Below are 21933 nucleotides of genomic sequence, written 5' to 3'. Positions count from 1 at the left end.
TAACTACAAATTTCAGATTTTTTTTTTATAAAATATTTAAGTGTTTATTTTAATTTAAATTCATTCAGGAATTTTAGAAGGCTCAAACTAAATACAATATAAAAGTTTTAATGCTAAACTAATATACATGTTTTAATGGAATTCGAAAATGCATAAAATCTAGTGTAATTCATAGAAAAACAAAAATTTTATTATATAAATCTCTTTTAAGATCAATTTTAACATATGCTTGTGAAACCTGGCCCACATCTTGTACGGATTAGATTATGTTGGGTACCTTTGAAAGAAAGGTCTTGAGAAGTATTTTTTGAAGTTCGTGTGGCTTAGAAGAACAAATTTAGAGCTTTATCAATCATATAAAGAACCTGACATTATTAACTTTATTAAACGACAAAAAATAAAATGGGCAGGACACACTATCAGAATGGGCGAAGACCGTACCACAAAAGGAGTTTTCAATGTCAGACCAGTTGGCAAACGACAAAGAGAAAGACCTTTTGATCTTAAAAATTATAAAGCACAAACAAAAAAATAATAAGGTTAGCCTGAAAAAAACTTCTTGAGAAGGCCAAGGCCCAAACTGGGCTTTTGAGTCATTGATGATGATGATAAAACTAATATATATGTTTGCTAAATCTTTCACAGAAAAACCTCACTCATGTTATATCATAACCCCAGAAATGGCAAGCATTTTGCTGCAAATTATTTATTGGCCATTCAAACTTGTTGATCGAGATAACAGTGTTTTTCAAACTATATTTATCATGTAGCCATAATGAATCATCAGGGTTTTAGAATGGACAAACTTTACTTAAATATTTTATAAGTCATTAAACTTCTTTGAAAAACATTGTCAATTTAGTGATGTTTTTCCTTTCTAGATGAATGCAATCAAAATCAATGAATAATTTCCAAATTTTATAAAGTATGAGTTCAGATAGTAGTCAGCATTTGGAGTAACTTTTTAAATAATAAAACATTAAATCAAAAGTGCTTTTCATTTTCATAAAGTCGCAGCTTTTTTTCATACTGCCGTTTAGGGCCATTTTCAGAATCAGCATAGGCGGTGGTCAAAGAGGTTGACCTTACAGACAAAAATAATTGCCTTATGTGATGACACAGCCTTTCAAAAAACAGCCATAAGATAGCTAAGCAATGAAATTAAACAATATTGTAACATTTCAGTGTGCAAATCAGTGCTATTAATATAAATATATTACCAGAACATGAAAGTCCGTTGTCAACTTTCAGGCGTTTGGGACTCTCTGTTGGTCCCAAACATGAAGGACTGAATCTCTTTGGGGGAGGGTCTGGCGGTTGTTTGTGCTCAATAGGAGATGTTGGAAGTTCTGATACAGAGACCTGAACTTTAATCAGACGATCATTCACTTTAACAGTGGCAATGTGAGAGCCGAAGGGTGGAGTCTTCCGCTCATTCTGACGCCTGGCATTGGACTTTCCAACCTGTTTCTTTATTGGAATAGTGTCAAGCATGATTATGTGCCCACTACTCGAGTGGTTGTTACCATTTCTGGAAGGTGTGAATTGTTTTTGTTTCATAGTTGAATTTTTCTGAGCAGGCCATCGCTTGGAAAGCTCTTTTCGCACTTTTTCTTGTTGTTTGTTTGTTGTGAGGGTGGGGGGCTTCTTCATGTCCGATTGTAACAAGGCAGCTAGACTGGACTTCAGAGAGTTTTCATTTTGTCTGGTGGAAATGACTCGAGTGGATTCTTGGTCAGATGTCCTAATGAACAAATGAGTACATGTGATTGCAATATATACATATGTAAAAATTACAAGAATAAATTCTGCAAAAATTATCTATTTTTCAGATTAAAAAAACATATAAAAACATGATCAACGAATATTGTACTAAAAGCACAGAACTTATATTAAAAATCCTACAGTAAATAAATGAATATAGAATAAATGTTATCCATTGTGTCATCACTAAAAACCAGAAAAGATTGAGTTGAATTTTAACCCTCCTGGCGTCAAGCCCGTTATATCATGGGCATGATTTCTGTACTAAAAGCGGCTAGCTCGTGTATGCACGGGTTCACGTTCTAGCTCTGGAGCGGCGATCACGTCTTTTTCTGAACTAGAATATTTCATTACCCCTCAACCTCCTACTGCTGACAAATTGAGAGGCGTATAAGCTGTCATCGTAAATCACTCACTGTTGTGCTAGAATATTTCTGTTTGAATAGATGTGAATAGTTTGCGTTCTTTTTCATGTTTGAACCCCAATCAAACCAAAAGTTTACCTTTAAAAAACAGATTACATTTTTATTTTCTCCAACACTTTCTAAATATTGAATTTTTAAAAAAAATATTTATTGCTTAATTTATTATACTAAATCTTTGAATAAATAAAATCGTTTCATACTTTTAAATTTCAATTAATTTTCGAAAAAGCATTTTTCATTTTAGAGTAAATTGCAGGAAACATTTCTTGTCTAAATACAAATGCAATATTTAATGAACTAATTAATGAATTTTAAATATTACTAATTTTCCATTGTATTTAACTAATTTATTTAAATTAGTTAATTTTTTTAAGTATTATGTTGCTTACAAAAAAATAAAAAAAATTTTTATCTGGCAAATGAAGTTAACTCTTAAAACACTCTCTCCTCTTTCTGTAATGTTAAAGACTTTCTCGGCATTTTTCTAAAAATCCCATCACTCAAAACACTAGTTTTATTTGTACTTTAGTTTAATGATATTAAAGCATTTTCATGGATAGAGAAAAAATTGAAATTCCTTTCATTAGTAAATACATTTCTCATACATGTGAATATATAAATGCAGCATATTTCAGTAATGATAAATAAATTTAATAGTAAACTCAAATTTCCTTAATAAATAATGATAATAAAATGTACAAGCTGTTAAAACTCCAAATAACTAAGTGAGTTATAATAAACTAAATATTTTTTTCAAGTCCACAAAATAAATGTAAATATTTTATTCCACTCAAATACATTTTAAATATACATACATTTAGATATACATTTTAAAGAAAGCGATTTTTCTAAAAAGTATAACTGATTATATTTAAAATATTTAATAATTAACACTTGCAAACAAGATTTTTTTTCTTTCAAAAAGATGTTTTATTTTTAATTAAATTCATCATTAATTTGATTCAAAGTACAATTTTTTCTATAATATCATTCGAAATCCAAATAAAAGTGTGTGTAAACTCAAGGGTGTAAGCTCGAGTTGTGTTGTAATTATCATGTTTGTAAATATTTAGGAAACCTGGAAAGTAATGACGCTCCAGAGCATTGAATATTCGATAGTCTTAAAAATCCCTTTTTTTACGATCCGGAATTGAAGGGCTGTTGATAACGAGGGTGAATACATTCTTAATTAAAAATAACATCTTGGTAACGAATATCAAGTGCATCGAAATGACATTACTTTCAGATCTCCCTAATATTTCATGAATTTAAAAGTTGTTCAATCCAGATGGGCAGAAACAACCAACGTAAGTATTACAGTACTGACATTCGTACTAAAATATGCATCGATTGATTGTCTGAAATCTAAAGTAGATGATTAGTAGATGTTTTTGTTAAGTTATTAAAATAGTTTTCAGAAGTTTAATTTAAAATGGGGGTACGCAAAGCGATAAACCCTTATTGTGATGTAAATATAATCCAGACAATACTTATCATACTAGTGTTCAGATATCATACTAGTTATCATACTAGTGTCCATACGAGTTATCATACAGTTTCATCTAAAGGGCACGTTTTCTTTTCTGTTCATGGTCAAAAATACTGTAAAAGGTGATCTAAAAAAATGGACGTATAGTACTAAAAGTGTATTGCAGAAGTTAGAGAAATGCGAAATGTAGAGAAGATTTGTCACTATATTTTCTGCAATTCAATTAAAGTCTAAACTTCGACTGCAAAAAAAAAAAAAAAAAACTTAAAATAAGAGCTTAAATAAACTTAAAAACAAAAAATAAGAATAAAGGTAAGCTAGAATTAAAAATAAAACATAAATGAACTTAAATAAAGTATACGACAATTCTACGAACTTAACAAATAAAATAATCGAAGTAATGGATAAAATTTATAATTAAAAGTCACGTAAAATACAATTCAATAACACTCTGCAACAAAATATCCATTTTACTTCATCAGTAATCTTTCGATGCATTTTGTATGCAGAACTTACTTTTGGAATAAAAATTAACTCGCTACTTGAATAAAAAGTTCTAAAAATATTTGGCAACTAAAATGGAAGGCATTACGTTATTCTGATTCTTTGGAATTGTATATTTTTGAATTTATAAATGACGTTATAAACGAATTTTGCTATTTATTATAAATACAATATTTTTAAAATATTACTCTTATGAATAGTAAATATGACTATTAAGGGATACAAGTTTTATTATTCTAAATATATTTTACCACATATAAATTAAAATCACAGATAACATAACTTAATGTTAATTTTCTTAAGAATAATTTTCTTTTAAAAAAAATTTTAAATTTAATTTTTTTTATAAAATAAAAAGTTGTTATGACCTTTAATTTATTGATATTTGACCGAAGTGAAGCAGAAAATTTTACTTTCCTTATTTCAATAAATTTTTCTGCTTATGTTACATACATTCTTTAATTTTTTACTGCTAAGCTGTGCACTATAAAAAGTAAAAAAAAGAAAAAACTAAAAAAAAAAAATCCAATATTTATTTATATGCTTTTCCAATTTTGAAAAAATAATTTTTTTTTAAAAAAAAAGCATTTCTGATGTTATTTTATTGCTATAAAAAAAGTGTGCATAATCATAGTATCTTTTCTTATGTCAAAGCATTTTTATGTCATAATCATTAGTTCTAATTCTTGTCAGTTTGTTTCGATGAAGAAGAAACGCAGAACAATGTTTTTTTTTACTAACAGATAGAGAAGCAAAGTTTTTTTTAACATTTATGTAGTGTATCTACCAGTACAAAAATATAATTCCAATTCACTAGTATATAAGACATGTTAACTCCATTCTATGATGGGGTACTTTTTCATAGATGAAGGTTGACTTTGTAGGAAGCATTCTAATGGGAGATGAGGAAACATATCTGCACCACATGATCGACTACTAGATGAACAACGACTATTTCAACTCTATGCTAATAATAGAAATCAAGGCTTATTCAGATAATCGTAAATTATGCAGCATATTTTAGAACATATGAATAGTGGTGCCCTACCAAGTATAAAAGATTCTTTATTGTTATCCTAAATTAATACAAATTATGTGTAATAATTTAGGATAACCTTTAACTTTATAAACATACCAATGAGAATTTAAACCTTATTTCTTTACCTTTCGAGAGGAGGTGGCGGGGACTTTTTAGGCTCTTGAGGTCCCCACATCACAGAATTGGAAGGACTGATGAAGGGACAGAGGTCCTCTTCTGCAGTGGCAAAGGGTGCTCGCAAATCCTGAAAAATTAATTCATTATCAAAAATTTTATATATTTTTTTTTCAATCTACCCTTTTCAGAAAATTAATATAAAGAGTTCTAACTAGCTGAACACCTTTTTTGGTAAGGGGTGGGGGGGATGCAATCAATGTATTAATACTGAATAACACTACAAAATCCTGCATAAAACTGAAAGTCCATCAAAATAAAGATTAACCGTATCATTTGGCATGATGCTGATGCTCGAAATCAACTTGTCATAATTTACCACAATTTTCTCTAACACTAAAAAAATCAGATGCATCATGAATTTCTTGAATTCTGTCTCTTCTACTTAGGTACCCCAAGAAAAAGAAGGCACTATGTCTTCCATGTGCAGTATCCCCCTTGTCCACACTACACTATTCTTTTCTTTTAGAATGCTTCACTCTCCTCATAGAATATCATTCTAGGCAGAATATATTAATGAAAGAACAAATATATTAATGAAAGGGCATGCTTCCCCGCCCCCAAATTAATTTTTGTCACTCTAAAATGCTTTACCCTGTACGCATGGTCTAATTCTAAATGATAAAAGAACGACATTTTATTTTAAAAAATTGAACTCCAAAATTGTTCCTATCAACTATAGTAATGCTAAAAAATTAAGGACTTTTAAGAGCCTTGCAACAAAATTAAGTACTTTTAAGGGCCCTTATTTTACAAAATAAAAATTAAGCAGTTTTTAAGAATTTTTAAAGACTGTGGGAACCCTGTCATAACAAGGTATACCTACATTGGGTACCAGGAGATATGGACATTCTTGAAAATGAGATGGTTGATGAAGCAGCACAGGCTAGTGCGATTTTCTGGGGCTCTGAACCAACTTTGGGAATTTTTCCCAAATCCTTCAGGACATCTATATTTGAGCTCTATGGCAAATATTTTATGACATATACTTTGTGATTGTGAAGTCTATTCTGCTCAAATATTTGAGCATTTAGGGCACCATTGCATTCAGGCCTGAGAATTACACAAGATATTCTTGTCAGGTGCCGGTTGAACTTTGTTTCAGCTATAAAGCTATTTCGCTAATCATGATTTAGGGTTTGGGCACAATAAACCTCTGGTCGATGTTCCCCGCTCTTTGGAGGGGCACAATCTCTAAGTCTAATATTATTGATCATAATGAATTTATAAAGATATGTAAAGAACTAAGCAAACTAAGAAAACTTTAATAAATTCATATTATTACAGATGTAAATTAGTGAATGGCCTGTAATAATTTATTAAAAATTTGTTAATTTTTTCAGTATTTCTTCAATGAAATGTTTAAAAAAATTTAAATAATTTTGAAATGTAAATGCAATGAGTATTGAAGCTTAAAATTTTTTTTGCAAGTAAATTATTATATGGTCCCTACACTCAGAATATTTAACAAATCTAAGATAATTTTTTTTCATTTGTTTTTAAACCAAATTCATTAAAAGATGAATTAAAATTTTTTGGAATAACATGCTGAATAAACATAAGATTTTTTTGCAGCATTTAAAATATTGGTTGAGTATATAAAATATTGACATTTCATACTTCTTTAAAATATTGCTTCTAAATATTATTAAATTAAAACAAATTAACAGCACTGGCATTTGTCAGCTGTTGAGGCAGCCAAAGCCTGCAAGGGGTAGCTGCGTTGACAAAGAAGAATAACACAATAATATAAAGCTATAAGTAAAAAAAAAAAGCAATAAAAATTTAATAAAAGATTTAAAAAATTAGGCAATTAGTGGATGGCCCCTCAGTTAAAAATCCTATATATAAAAATCTCAATTAATTCTTATCTTTATTAAATTGAATGAATAAAAGGGAGATGAAAATTTTGACATGATGATGACTTGTGATTGCTCTGGGGACCTACATGAAAATAGGTAATTAGTGAATAATCCCAGAGTCAAGTTCAAAGATTATGATACTGACCTATAAATAGAATAATGTGAGAAGGTCATTAGCTTGCCAAAGGCGATGGTGCTTCATCACGAGGAAATGAACATGAGAAATAAAAATTTCTATCAGGGGAAAAAAATTTGAGAGATTTTTCAAATCAATTTCAGAGGTCAGATATTGAAGCCTGAAACTAAGAATTTCTTGCAAAATGCAAAGAGAGTGCAAGAATCCTTCCCACTCCAGCTGAGTATACTCAATGCAGACCCGCAAGTATTCCATAAAACATGTAAAATGATAGTCGAGTTTATACACGATGAACCGACGGTAAGCCGAAATGCAGTGTGGTTTAATGAATTGTGAAAACGTTGACTAGAGCAATGTGTACTATGTCTTTTTGCATAATTCCTAGCGAAAATGAGAACATTGTTAGAAAAAATATGTCATTTCGGAAAATTGGAAATTAAGTATTTTTTTAAAAACACCCAATGTGAAAAAGTACCCTAAAGGGCTTTTAAAAAACGAAAATTGAAAATTAGCATCTTTAAGCACTTTTTAAAAATGTTATGCATCCTGCTTTTACAACATTATTGAGAAAAAATTCATAAAAAAACTGAAAAACATCTAATTACACGAATGGCAGAAAAGAATTAAAGTGAAACCGGAGAATACTTACATCTGCATTGACAGAGGGGGGCATCGTAAATTTAAGTTCCAAATTGAGAGAATCTAAGCTCGGTACATCTGGCATACAATTAGAATCTGGAGTGTTTGAAGTCGTGTTAAAGTGGACTGGGGATGTGCTGTTACTGGTGGCCTAAAAAATAACACTAATGATCATTATTTTCTACAGTTTATTTTAAAAATGGATACAAAAAAAAAATTGGGGGGGGGGAACTTTTTTATAACATAAAAAAAATATTTCAATACAAACAGTTCACTATCCCAAATTATCTCGAATCAATAAAAAAAGTTAAATGTTAGTCTTTGTATATGCTAACATTTTCATAATATGAAAAATCATCTTATTATTATTTTTTTGCTTTGCTTCAGGCCGAATAAAAACGTGTTAAAACAAAACGTATTGACGAATTCTGCTACGCCCGAGTTTACTCTTGATAATAAATATTTGCAATATCTACAAACTCGAGTTAACTCGGGATAATTAGGGAAGCGATTACTGGATGGTTGATTGAATGTAAACAATAACAAACTTCCTAAAATCTTAAGAAATTTAGAAAACCTCCGCTGTATCCCTTCGCTTATCTTATATGCTTACGAGGCAATGTGTGAACAGGCTTGATATTCTAGGAGGTTTCATTAGTGTGATTTGTTTACACAGTCAACCATCCACAGAAAATCAATTTTGTTTAACCTTTAAAATATTTGAAATAAAACATTATTTACTTGATGACAGAAGACAATTAATCCCATTTTAAATTTTCATTTCCTTTAAAAAAAAAAAGAGAGAGAGAATAAGATACTTAAAGGGGCCAGTTGTAATTAATATTACTAGTCATTGATTAAGAGTAATTGATACTATGTCAAATAAAATGTTAAATATTTTAATACAATAATAAAAATAGAATCGTCATGGCTCTGGGGATAGAGTACTTGCATCCCAATAATGTAACCCAGGTACAAATCCCAGTGATGGATGGCCAATTCGAATTCTGCATCTGGCACGCAAAGACTACTGGAACATGGGTAAGAGTCCCCTTGCCATCAGGCTAACCGTGGGGTTTTTCGTGGTTTTCCTCTACATGAAACGTAAATTTAAGTTAGTCCCATCAGAAAGTCTGCCACAAAGACAAACTTCTCCTAATATTTGATCCAGGAATTCCCCTAGCTTCTGGATTTGGTTCAAAATTATAAGGCTTCGGAGTTGAGTTTTGCCGGCTGTTCAATGCTGGTCATAAAATAAAATGCAAAATAATAAACATAAGATTTTAACAATTCAAAATCTGAAAATTTTGACAGAGTAGATAAGTTAGACTTCCGAATATGAATAGAATGGTCAATCAGCGCATTTCCACTAATTTAAATACAGTCAGACCTCTATTTAACGAAGTTGCTAAATCCCAATAATAAGTTCATTATATGGAAAATTCGTTAAATAGAAAATCATCTTTTTAAATTCATAAACACTAGACATAATTAAAATAACAATTGATACACCGTTACCTTGGAAACTAGTATCTACTATTCATTTTATAAATCTTCACCATAAAAGAGATCTGCATGAAAAGCAAGAATAGAGCAAAAAACTATCCAGTGTTACACTATCATATATTTTAACCTAAAAAGAGCTAAATTTATGTATAAAATTATAGCTGCATTTATTAAAAAAATAATTTTAAACATACGTTCTTAATTTTAATTGCTTCTGATAAAATCCGTTAATTTTGTTTGAGTTTTTCGTTTGAAATGCAAACAAAAAGGGAAAGGGATTTTACTGCCTTCTCTGTAAGTTGAGTGGCTTCGAAAATCGATTCAAGGTCATTCCCCCCATAAAATTCTTTAACAAGTTTGAAATGTTCTGAATTATTTTGGGAAATAGGAAAAGTGGATTTCAAAGAAAAGTTCGTTAAATAGAAAATTTACTTCGCTATTTGAAAGTTATTTTATGATGAAATTTACAAAATGTTCTTGGTTCCTCTAAGAAATTCGCAAAATGGAAGTTCGTTAAATAGAAGTTCGACTGCATTAGCTATAATAATAAGCACAGTTTCAATCATTTTTATGATTTTTTATAAAAGTATATCGTAACAAAAATAATAAAAGAATGAAAATAGGAACAAAAATTTAATTTAATATTTTTCTGTAAAAAGGGACATTGAAGACTTGAACGGTAATCCAAAAAATGTTGGGAACTCATACGATCAACTTTTGAGTCTGCACATTGTCATCGAAATGATGAATCAAAATTAGAATTACCAGGTTGAGAGAGGAGTCAGGGGAGGAGATAGAATCATCCCTGTAAGAGATGAAGGGATCATCACATATGTCATATGGATCATCTGGAAAGAGATCCAAATCTAGCTGCAACTTGGAATCTTTCATAGACTCTGGGAATAATAGGATATCTGGAAACATTAAAATGTTTTTAAAACTATTAGAATAATTGAAAATCACTCAGAAAGTAATTTATGACAATAGTTTTAAACTTTATGTAGTGTATGATGAAAACATTTTTAAAGAAATTATTTATAAGGAAGAAAATATGATCCACAAAAATTTTTTTTAAAAAAAAGGATAAATGAATAATTATAAAAAAAGAAAAGATAAACAATTAATTAAAGCAAACCAAAAAGTCAATATAGCAATATAATTTCATTTTTATGAATAAATAATTACACATAAAGAACTACTCATTTTTTTGAGCGACAATAACAGACAAAACGAAAATTATATGGCCTGCATACAAAATTGGCTAGTTATGAAATTTGTCAGCTCTAATAAATATGAAATTAAAATAAAAAAATTAACTGAATACAGTTTATTACCAGCATCACAATAATCGAGGGAATCTTTGCTCATATCTGGATCTTTAAAGGTGAATGTTGCTGATGTATTGGAGGACCAAGAAGCAGGTTTGGCTCCTTCCGTTTTCTCTTCTTCAGTTATTATCTTCTCAACTTTCTCTTGTTGGCAACTCAGTATTTCATTTTGGTTCTCTGTTTTACTACAAATGAAGAGAAATTGTTTCTATATGTCATATTTAGTTTCACCAACTCAAAAATAATGTACTGATAATTCATCAGGGTGCGTAGCTGAATCTTTCAACAAAAAATAAAGCACCTTTTAAGTATTTTTTAAGTACTCAAAAATATTTTTAAGCACTATATACATTAACAAAATGCAAAATAATTTTCAGACTTTACATGATCACGATAAAATAACTAGTTTCTGACAAAGAACTCTTTTCTTGATTATATTAACCATTATAAAATGATCAAGATATTTTTCAGTTCAATATCAGAGGCAGAAAATTGAAGCTTGAAATTGAGAATATCTTGCAAATTGCACATGACAGTATAAGAATTTCACTGAACGCAGCTCAATTGTAGAACCTCAGCACATACGGACTCGCAAGTATTTCATTAAACATGTAAAATGATTGGGGCTTTTACACGTCATAGACGACGGTACGCCAAAATAGATCATGGTTGAATGAATTGTGATAACGTTGAATAAAACAATGTGAAAAGCACACTTTTGCATATTACGTGGCGAAAATCGACGTGGTAAAGAAAAAAATCTAATTTTTGAAAAGGCAAATTTAAGCTCTTTTTAAAAACACCCAATGAAAAAAGCACCTTTAAGGGCTTTTAAATTACAAAAATCGAAAATAAGCACCTTTAAGCACTTTTTAAAAACGCTACACACCATGTCTTTAATTTATACACATTCTTGATGAGAAATATCACTCTATCAATTAAAAAAAAAAAAAAAAGACTTTCCGATAACATAGATTACCATTATATTACATTTAGATTAACCATTAAACAGTACAAACCAGGTAAGAGAAGTGTTTAGGGCATTCAAACACCACCATTGCAAATGACAATTTTCAATTTTTTTCTCTAACTACTTATTTTTTAATGTTAAAAGAAAAATATTTGTCTGCTTTTTTTTTAATGTTTTAATTAGGTAAAAAACAAGTAACTGTTTGAAAATATTTGTGCTTCCTTTTCAATGAAGCAATAATCAGTGACGATACCAAAGTATCCCTCCTTGTTGTTTACTTACAAAGTCAGTAATTCCTAATGTTCTCAGTCAGTGTTTGTTCGAACTTAGTTATAAATGCTTTACAGGGAAAACTTCTCAGAATAGTTTCCACTTTAGTATGGAAGCAAGATGAAGAGGGAGGGTGCTTGAATAATAGACTAAAAAGTTTACTACTGAAGCACCCTTATTGATAGTAGACTAAAAACTTTCTGGTTGCTCGTTATAATTAGTGAAGTAATTCTTTTTATATGCTGTTGTATTTTTCTTTTATTAACATTTTATTCCAATTTTATTAATAATTTAATCTCTAATAAGACATGTGGTGACATAGTAGACGGTTTTCAATGAACGTCATTTGTTATAGAGTTCACCTTGTCTCTTATAACTGCGCCACTTACTCACTTTTACAATTACTTTTTGGATGAACCTCAAAATAACAAATACATTTTTAATTCAATAATAGAAATTATGCTGTGAAAATTATTTCATCCATTCAGACTGATGATATGAACATACCTCAGCACATAATTAAGGCAGACGACACATTCTGGCTTCTCCTTCCCGTTTTCATATATAAGTGTCGCCTGAGTTACAACCCAAATGTAACCACCATGCTTGGAAAGGAATCTATAGTAGCCTGTTTCACACTGACCTTTGGAAAACACTAAGAGAAAGAAAAACAATAGAAAAATCAGAATTATATAATTACAACACTTTGATTTCAAGTTTAAAAAAACCAACAGTAGTGCATTCTCCCAATGGCAGAATAGAGGCCACACGGCGACATTGTAGCAGAACTTTACGGAGGTCTTGCAGAAAGATTTTTCTTTCGAGAAGGAAAAAATTTTGTTTTTTTTTTAGAATTATATTCATAAGATGCCTTTCTCTGGAAAAATATGTTTGTGATTTTTCTATCCTCATTTGAGAAGAATGAGAAATAAAGAATAATGAAGTAAAAATTTGGTTTTCTTTCTCCATAGAAATTTTCGTTCAATTTTTTTTATGCTATTGATTTCCACATGGTTTTTAAAATCCGATATTTCTAAGGGAACCGATTATCCGGAACGATCGGGACCATCGCTATTCCGGATAACTGATTTTTCCGGTTTTCTGAATCGCTACAAAAAGCCGTTTTTTTATTGTTAAACCCAACTAAAAAATAAAAATCAAGAAAAAACGATGAAGTAATACACTAATGATTATTTCCAAAATGATGGTAAGGTAAACATCTTTCAAAAAAGAAAGAAAAATCCTAAAATCTTGTGAGGAAAAAAAAATTTTTTTTTAAAAATGGCGGGAAAATTTATTGAATTTCGTTCCGGTTTTTTGATTTTCCGGTTTTCTGATTTCCGGATAACGGGTTCTGTACTGTACAATATTATTTATTACTGCAACTGTATCTCAAAATAAAAACACACATTGAGTTACCCTTTTTTGAAGAGTCCAATTTGCCTGATTTCGTCATCGATCCTTTTTTTTTTTTCGGTAGTTACTGCTACGAATATAACGATTTTTCTATTATTTTTTTTAATGTGATGATTTACAAAATGCGAGAAAGAAAATAATTCGTATCCCCCCCTACAAAATACAAGAATATCGCCCATAATATTAGAATAAAAAATATTACATATTTAATTAATTATTTTATTAGATCCAAAAAGTTTTTTTTTTTTTTGAAGTTGACATTTCTGTTACTTCAGTTTAGTAACACCTATATTGTTATTTTTAAAAGTATCTTGCAGAAATATTAGAGAGGTATGTCGCAAAGAGCCCAAAAAATTCTGCCACAGGGTGCATTCTGTGTTTTAGAACCAAGGGAAATATTACATATAAAAAACAATTCACACCTTGATACAAATAATGGCACCCCTTCATTCATTTTTTTTCCTTCACAATTGCCATTTAAGTTTTCGTCAATAGCGTTGAATCTTGTTATTCATAAAAGATATATGTTTATTTCAGTTGCAACATTTAGCATATGCAAGATTATATGTAAAAAAAGATTTTTTTTAAAGAAAAGTTTATATAAGTACAGTGAGCAAAATAAAAAGCAGACACCGTGAATAACTTTTGATTTAATGATCAGATCTTCATGTTCTAGGACTCTCCCTTAATGGCTCAAAGGGTTGACCTCAAACATGCTAACTAATAAAAGCAGACGATATTTTAAGTCACAAAATCATACACAAAAACGTACTTTCTTTGAATAAAGATATATTTTTTTAAGACGGTTCGAATTTCTGACCCCCAAAATATAGGGGGTAGTCGCAAATTGTGAAATACGGTCCCAATAGTTCGGTCAGGAGAACGCTCCAAAGTTTGGACTCCTTAATTTTAATTTTCTTTTTTGCTTATTTCGCTATGTCTCGAGAAATTTTTAAGAGAATCGATAAATGCTAGCACACATCTATAAATCTCGTTTATCCAAAAATGATTCCATGACAAGAAAAAAAAAACTTTAAAAGTAGAATTAATATCAAAACAAACAGAAATACTTAAGGGAAAAAATATTTACTTTTTTTTAAGAAAAAGAGAAAAAACTACGTTTTTTGTGTGGTCTAAAAAGAAAATAGGAGTAATTTTACTTTTATTATATCAAAAACAGACTACCATCCGCACTTTCCGTCACATTTTTCGTTTTGATGTAATAAAAATACAGGAAAAGCTCGATATAACAAACACGACATAGTTTGAGTAGTCTGCTATTACGACAATTTTTCCAAATCACACACAAAATACTAATATTAAAAACGCAAAAATTGCAAGTTGTTAACGAGTTAAAATTTTTTAGCAATCCAGTATAACAACCAAAAATTTTTGGAGGGAAATTCTTTATATATATATGTATATATATACATAAATTTGCGGTTTCTATGAACCATCGCGAAACATCATGGTTGGTCCATGAGAATCAAACTTCTATTTATTGTTAACCATCATAGTCTTAAAGAAGCAATTTCCATCATAGAATGATGAAAATTTTGTGCAAACCGAAATTTTTTTTAAGAAATCCTTGTTCAAACTTAATTCACCTTAAAGATATTCAAAATGTCTTCAAAAATTCTTAAGATATTCTGAAAAATCTTAAGATGTTTTAAGGTAACATTAACTCAGGAAACTTTCTTCAAATTTTCTTAAGACAAACTTAATTCATCCTAAAGATATCCAAAATGTCTGAAAAAATTCTTAAGATATTTTAAAGAATCTTAAGATGCTTTAAGGTAATTCTAACTGAGGAATATGTCTTAAGATTTTCTTAAGAATTTTTGAAGACAAACTTAATTCACCTTAAAGATATTCAAAATGTCTGTAAAACGTCTGCAAAAATTCTTTAGATATTTTGGAGATAGAGTTAAATCTTAAGAAATTCTTCAGATTTCTGAAGAATTTCTTAAGAAAATGACATTTTCTTAAGAAAATCCTAAGATTATTTTTAGTGGGGACATCAAAAACCACGAACGTATAATAGTAAATGTTGGATGGTGGTGACCATCAAATGATGTCCGACCATCATGAATCGCTCTGAAACCAACATAAACCATCAAAATGTCTTGATTGGACCATCAAGAATTTGGACTCGGGCAATAATGACCTAACGTTACAGTTGAATTAAAGCTGTTTTTCGATGCCTTGTTGGCGAGGTAAAAAAAAAAAAAAAAAAAAAAAAAAAAAAAAAAAAAAAAACATAGTTTTAAGTGCCTTTAGAGTCGAACTGGCCACATAGACACCTGAAAAAGGGATCATAAAAAGGAAACAAAAAAAGAACATTAAAAAAAAATCAATATAGTTTTAAAACACACTTTCTCGTAATTTAGTTGGCATTATGAATAAAATATTTATTTAGAATTTTATTTAATGAATAAGTCTGAAGCGGCCTAAGCGCGACGCAATTTATGGGCATCCTCAGCCTAATGCATGTGCATAAAATTCTGAGTTTACAAACTTTGGAGTACACAAACCCCAACTACAAAATTTTGTGATTAAGGGACCCCTTACAAATCAGCCCCCTTTAAAAATAGCAAAAAAAAGGAAAAATATTTCTACGCTAAATGGTATTTCATCTTTGCAATGATGAAATATGAAGGGGGAAAAAAACACGCATACGATTTCGGCATAATATACATAAAATTAAATGTTAACAGAATTTTGATTATACAAATCTTTCCACACTTTCCGCCTTTTCAAAGGGTTAGACTATTTCAAACGACGTTTGAAACTTTTTCGACAATCTAAGATAGAAAAAAAAATTAAAAATATTTTTGAAAACAGAATAAACTAGTTTCCTGTCATATATTTCATTGATAATAATTAAATTAAGTATTACTTTTTTAATTTCTTTACAATATATCCTAAAATAAACTGTGTCAACTCAAAAGTGCTTTAAAATTAAATATAAAATATTTAGATCACTAAAGAATGTTTAAAATTTTTTTTAAATTTTTCAAATCAAGTCACTAAGCGAAATCAATAACGCTTTATTATCATTTCCGATCTCGCTGTGATCTGGGCTTCAGAACAGACAAATAAATATTTCAAAAGTTAATAAACTTTTTTAAAAATCGGTAATCTAGCGACATTTTCCCAACTAGATATAAATTATCAAAATCACTACCTTTTATTCTCAGTTTTTGCGAAATTTTATAAGCCAGTATTGGTGTAAGTTTGTTAAATATTAAAAAAATAAACCGCAAACGATTTTCATTGTTACAAAACGATGGCTTTTCTCCATATTGACGTTGTGCGCCATTTTCAAAACATGCGTAGACAGCGCTAGCTTTAGATATAGGCTAAACTTGACCCAACAGTCATGAGTAACAGTTGCAGTTATAAAAACTGCATCGCAAAAGTAGCATCATTTCATATTACGACGGAGCCTTCGTAAACAGTCTTCCCGTCGAAGAGCGATCGAACGGTTTCGAAGAAATCGAATTAAAGAAGCGCGTTCCAGTTGCATAAGGGTGTAACCCATGATTCGTCAACCATCGAGAATATTTTAAGTCAGCACTGAGGCCTTAATCTGAGATTCGAACCTATGCCATCGCATTGGGAGGACAGAGCTCTTAACTCTTGGGCAAGGGTGGCTTTCCAATCAAAAGTTATACAGGCCAAATTATTCGACGCACTATAAGATTCCATGTAAAATCTTAATTATCAGGTAATGCTACACAGCTTTATTGTCTTTACGCGGCTAAAACCGGTTTGCACTTGTTTAAGTTCGTGTATCAATGGGCTAACATTGTAATACAATATGTTAAAAATAAATACAAATAGAAAATATATAAAAAATCTATAATATCCATAATAATAAATAAAAAAGTATAAAAATATCTAATAATAAAAAAAAAGATAAAAACCAATTACATGCATGCTTAAATATTAAAGTATTGCACATGTTTAAATATTAAAGTATTGCAAGTGCATTACTAAAAAACTACAGTGCGTCTAACAATTTGATCTATTATTATATACTATTCTATATTTATATAATATATCGTCTAGTTTATCCTATCGTCAAATTTATATTACCTATCGTCTAATTTAACCAATGGATACAAGAACGTAAACAAGTGCAAACCGGTTTCAGTCACGTGGAAACAATAAAGTTGTAAAGCATCACCTGGCAATTAAGATTTTACATGGATTCATACAGTGCGTCTAAATAATTTGGCAAGGAACTGTACAGGTTTTCCATTTTTGAATTTGCACATTATACAATGATCAGTCTATTAATACGTCGACGACATTTTAAACGCCAATTAGGTAGCCAAGTAAGAGATTGACAACACTTTCTTAGGGTTCGAAACTATTGTAGTAGTTAAATCAATCAAAGATTAGCACAAAAGAAGAGTGTAGAGCTTTATATTTCATCTTCCGAGAATAGATAAAACCTATCATGTTATTAAAGATTCAAGGACAGGGAAAAGAACCTATTCTTGCCCGCATTCATTTTAATGTCAGTGTGTCATGCCAAACGCCAGTGTGATGCCGCCGCTTTCCTCTATTCTTTTCCGTGTTGGAGAAGAACGAGAGCAAACGTCACTCAAATTGATTTCTTTTTGAGCCAAGTTTGTTTTACGAGTTGGCTCACACCACTGAACTTGTTTGTATAATGTTTCTTTTAAATTTAAGAAGAAAAAAAAAAGATTGGGTAAATCAGCAGCTGCTCCTCGGAATTCAATGCGGTTTGATTAACATACTCAAAACAATTTGCACCTTTCATTAAGCGATCTACCTACCTAGGGCAGTGGCGCAGTGTTTATATATATATATATATATATATATATATATATATATATATATATATATATATATATATATATATATATATAATATCACGGTTCAAAGTAGAACACCGAAGTCAAGCATCACTACTTTTCTTTAATTATAATACATTTTTAACGTCTTCTATTTTTAAAAGCATTGAATATTTTTGATGCATCATCATAGAAGATTTTGCCTTTACAAGGTATTTGCCCATCTTGCATTAGCGCATAAAAAATTTGAATGACTTACATGAAGAAACCTTACCTACGGTAAACACGTGGTTACAGAGAAATGCGTTCTGAAAGGGGTTCCGTGGTTCTGTTGTTCGAAAAGGTTCTGAACAATACTGGTAAATAGAGAAGCTAGATAACGGGGCAGATGTTGAAAATAATGAAAGATCCAGGAAGAAAAGTGAAACGGATTTTATTCTAAATGGCGTAATTCGAAGCTTTTTCCAAAGTGTGAGAAATTCGCGAATTTCTCGCGGTAATCATTTTTTAATGTGAGAAAAGAAAAAAATATGCGAGATTCTCGCGTTCTCGCGCTGTAGTGAAAACACTTATATATATATTCTAAACGTTTAAATTACAAAAAAAATGAATAATGAATACTTTTTTATATCTACATCCTACTTACCGTACAATAGTTCATTATTCAAGTAATGTTTAATTTCGGAGGGTATTTGTCCCCCCGAACCCTCCCCATAACTACGCACGCCACTGACCTGGGGGTGAAAGGCTGAAAGTAAATTTAAAATAAACCCCTTCATAAGTAGAAAAATTATAAAATAAATAAATTTTTTTAAAAAAAAACCGAAATGGTCTGAAATTAGCCCGATAAAATTTCTGACTCTATTATTTTCAATATCAATCGATCTACTGATGGTTTCTGCTCGATTTATTCAAAAAAAAAAATTCTGCTTTCTGTTTCTATTCAACTGAAATGTTATGAAAGTTTGTCACGTGACCAGAACGATAGTTAAGACTTCGAATGCTAAATTCGATATAGAACCTATTTCTGATCAATCATAAAGCAGGTGATCTCCGTTTAGGGGTGGTGTTGGGAGAGGGGGGGGATAGGAAGATAAAAAACTTGGTTATATACATTACAAACACTCCGTGACAATTTTATCTTAATATTTCGTGACAGTAAATTAGTCTTTGATTAAGAAACGCAAAGATTTTGAATTACTTAATAGCATTTATAAAGTAATTTCCGTAACTTTCAAGTTTGTATTTTTTATGCATTATAAAAAATAAATATTTGATTAATTTTCTACTAAGTAATTGCAATTATCCCGTTACGTTTGTAGATATGGTTAGACGGATGTGTTTTCTGATGCATTTTTAAAAATAGTAAAAAGATCAGAAATTTCAAATCTAAGACGAATGCTATTTTATCATAATTTAAAATATGTAATCATAGTAGTTTAATAAAGAGAATCCGGAAAATGAGAACTTATCATTCTTGCAACTGTTCTTTCCATTCTATTTCGAGTAAGTCAAGCCCCTTCAAGTACCCATTCTCTTAGGTGACGCATTTTATATTCTTTCACAAAGATTTCAATTCTTTTACTATATATTTGTTGCGTAACACAAAGATGGTCACGAAGCGATGTAGAACTTGAAAAAACTAACTATGCATCGAAGTTGCCAGGTACACAAAACAAAAATATACCACGTGTTTCAATAAAATACATAAACAAATAATAAACCTGAGAAAGAATCATATTGAAAGAAATTCAATGAGCGATACGAATTTAATTAACTTCAAGTTAATTAACATTCTAACTTATCTTGTCATTTTGTTTATTGACCATCAATTGGCGCTGACGTCACATGTGTGTTTGATCTTTTTTTTCGAAGTAAAGCAGTTTTTGAATCAAAAAGCAAAATTAAAATGCTATCAAAATTTTTCTTTTTTTTTTCTTTTTGGAATTAATGATTTCTTTCCTTTTTTAACTTGAGTACAGACTAAATTAAAGAGAAATATATTCAGTTTTGTTGAATTACTCACACTTAAACATTAAGATTTCTTGTAGAAGAACGTTATATTTTCAAATAAATATATGTAAGCTGAATGAGCACGTGACTGCTCATGTTGTACTTGTAGTTCGACTGTTATAGACTTATTGAAGAAATTACAAAATAAAACTTAACTAATTTTCATTCAAAGAAAGGAAATATAATCAACAATCTTAGAGCAGCAAACCTCATTCGTTGCCGGTCAGAACAAAACTGACACCTTTAAAAAAAAAAAAACTACCTTGGCAGCGCCATCTTTGATTAAGCACAAATAATAAAAAAAAAAATGCTTAAATTCCAATACAGTGTTATATATTATAAGTTAGTTAAATTGCTGAAATATCGATGTTAAAATTCGTACTTATCTTTTATAGGGACCCATGTTTGTGTTAGCGACAACTTGCAGTCCCCAATAAACGATAAGTACTAGACTTGCAATCCCTATAAACGATAAGTACTAGAAAAGAAAGGTATTTATTATTATTTTATTTAAAGAAAAGGAAGAAGAAATATTAAGGTCAATAGCAGAAGTATTTTACAATAGCTAAAGCTTTATACTTGCGGGAAATTTATATTTTGGAAAGAATTTCTAATCAATGAATAAATAGCAAGATGTTTAAATATTGTACACAATACACTAAAAGAGCAATCAATTTAGTGAAAAAGGGATGCAACAAACAAATGATGACATATATAGCCTGTTTTATGAGTATCTAATAACGAAAAAAATGGCTGTTCCACTTCCTAATGGTTTATGACATCAATGCAGCTTTACAAAAGGGGATTGCACAAAGATTTTTGTTTTGTTCCAAGGAACAAATAATTCAGCTATCTGAGTATGTTTATGACATGTAATTGGGAGGAGGAAACGACCCCCCATAGGCATCTAATAAATGAAGGAGTACTCTTACATTTTAAAGAAGTTATTAATTATCAAATAACTTGGCATAAGTGATATATTTTGCAAAGAATTAAACATGATTTTAAAACACATTTAATATGTTTTAGGTTCAATAAACTTAAACAGTTTTTCATTCAAAGAAAAGATATTTTTGTGAAAAACTTTTCAAACGAATAATTTCTGCATATATTTACCTAAAAATGTGGATTTAATTTTTTATGAATATATGTCGTTACAATGAATGTTTACTCTCAATTTAATTAAGTTTATTTTTTCATTTTATTTACTATTTTTTTCACCCTTTCTTTTAACTTTATTTGCCCTGTATTTTTATATTTTTATAGAAAATAGAGGTTAACATATTTTACTAATTTCGTGCTGCAACTTAAACCGATTCTAAAACAACTGTTTTCAGATATCAATGCTTATTTTTTTTTTTTTTTTTTTTTGTTCTAAGAAATAATGTAGGATATCTCTTTTAAAAATAAAAGTGAAATTCTTGCAATGACATAATATTACAAGAAAAAAATATAAATTGAAACGAAAATTTAAGCGGATATTATTCAATTATTTCTTAACTTGAAATTTGTTGACTTCACTATAGTTAAAGAAACAGTAATTTTTCAGGTACATTTTCAATTCATTTT

The 21933-nt window shown here is 29.7% G+C and overlaps 1 protein-coding gene across 1 annotated transcript in view; it reads right to left on the bottom strand.

Annotated features, from left to right (window-relative positions):
* sima (HIF-1 transcription factor component sima) overlaps positions 1 to 21933 on the bottom strand; it is a 151123-nt gene that overhangs the window by 7894 nt on the left and 121296 nt on the right. The window contains exons 7-12 of the mRNA XM_087161976.1: positions 12614 to 12761; positions 10873 to 11051; positions 10304 to 10452; positions 8043 to 8183; positions 5347 to 5465; positions 1221 to 1744 (exon numbers count right to left, since the gene is read on the bottom strand). Coding sequence (XP_087018102.1) covers positions 1221 to 1744; positions 5347 to 5465; positions 8043 to 8183; positions 10304 to 10452; positions 10873 to 11051; positions 12614 to 12761 — 1260 coding nt within the window. The remainder of the gene's footprint in view (positions 1 to 1220; positions 1745 to 5346; positions 5466 to 8042; positions 8184 to 10303; positions 10453 to 10872; positions 11052 to 12613; positions 12762 to 21933) is intronic.

Source organism: Parasteatoda tepidariorum, chromosome 4 (genome assembly GCF_982258835.1).
Source record: "Parasteatoda tepidariorum strain Cologne lab strain chromosome 4, Ptep-v5.0, whole genome shotgun sequence".
NCBI lineage: Eukaryota > Metazoa > Arthropoda > Arachnida > Araneae > Theridiidae > Parasteatoda > Parasteatoda tepidariorum.
Note: the sequence above shows the minus strand (reverse complement) of the source record. Positions and strands in the feature narration are given on the sequence as shown.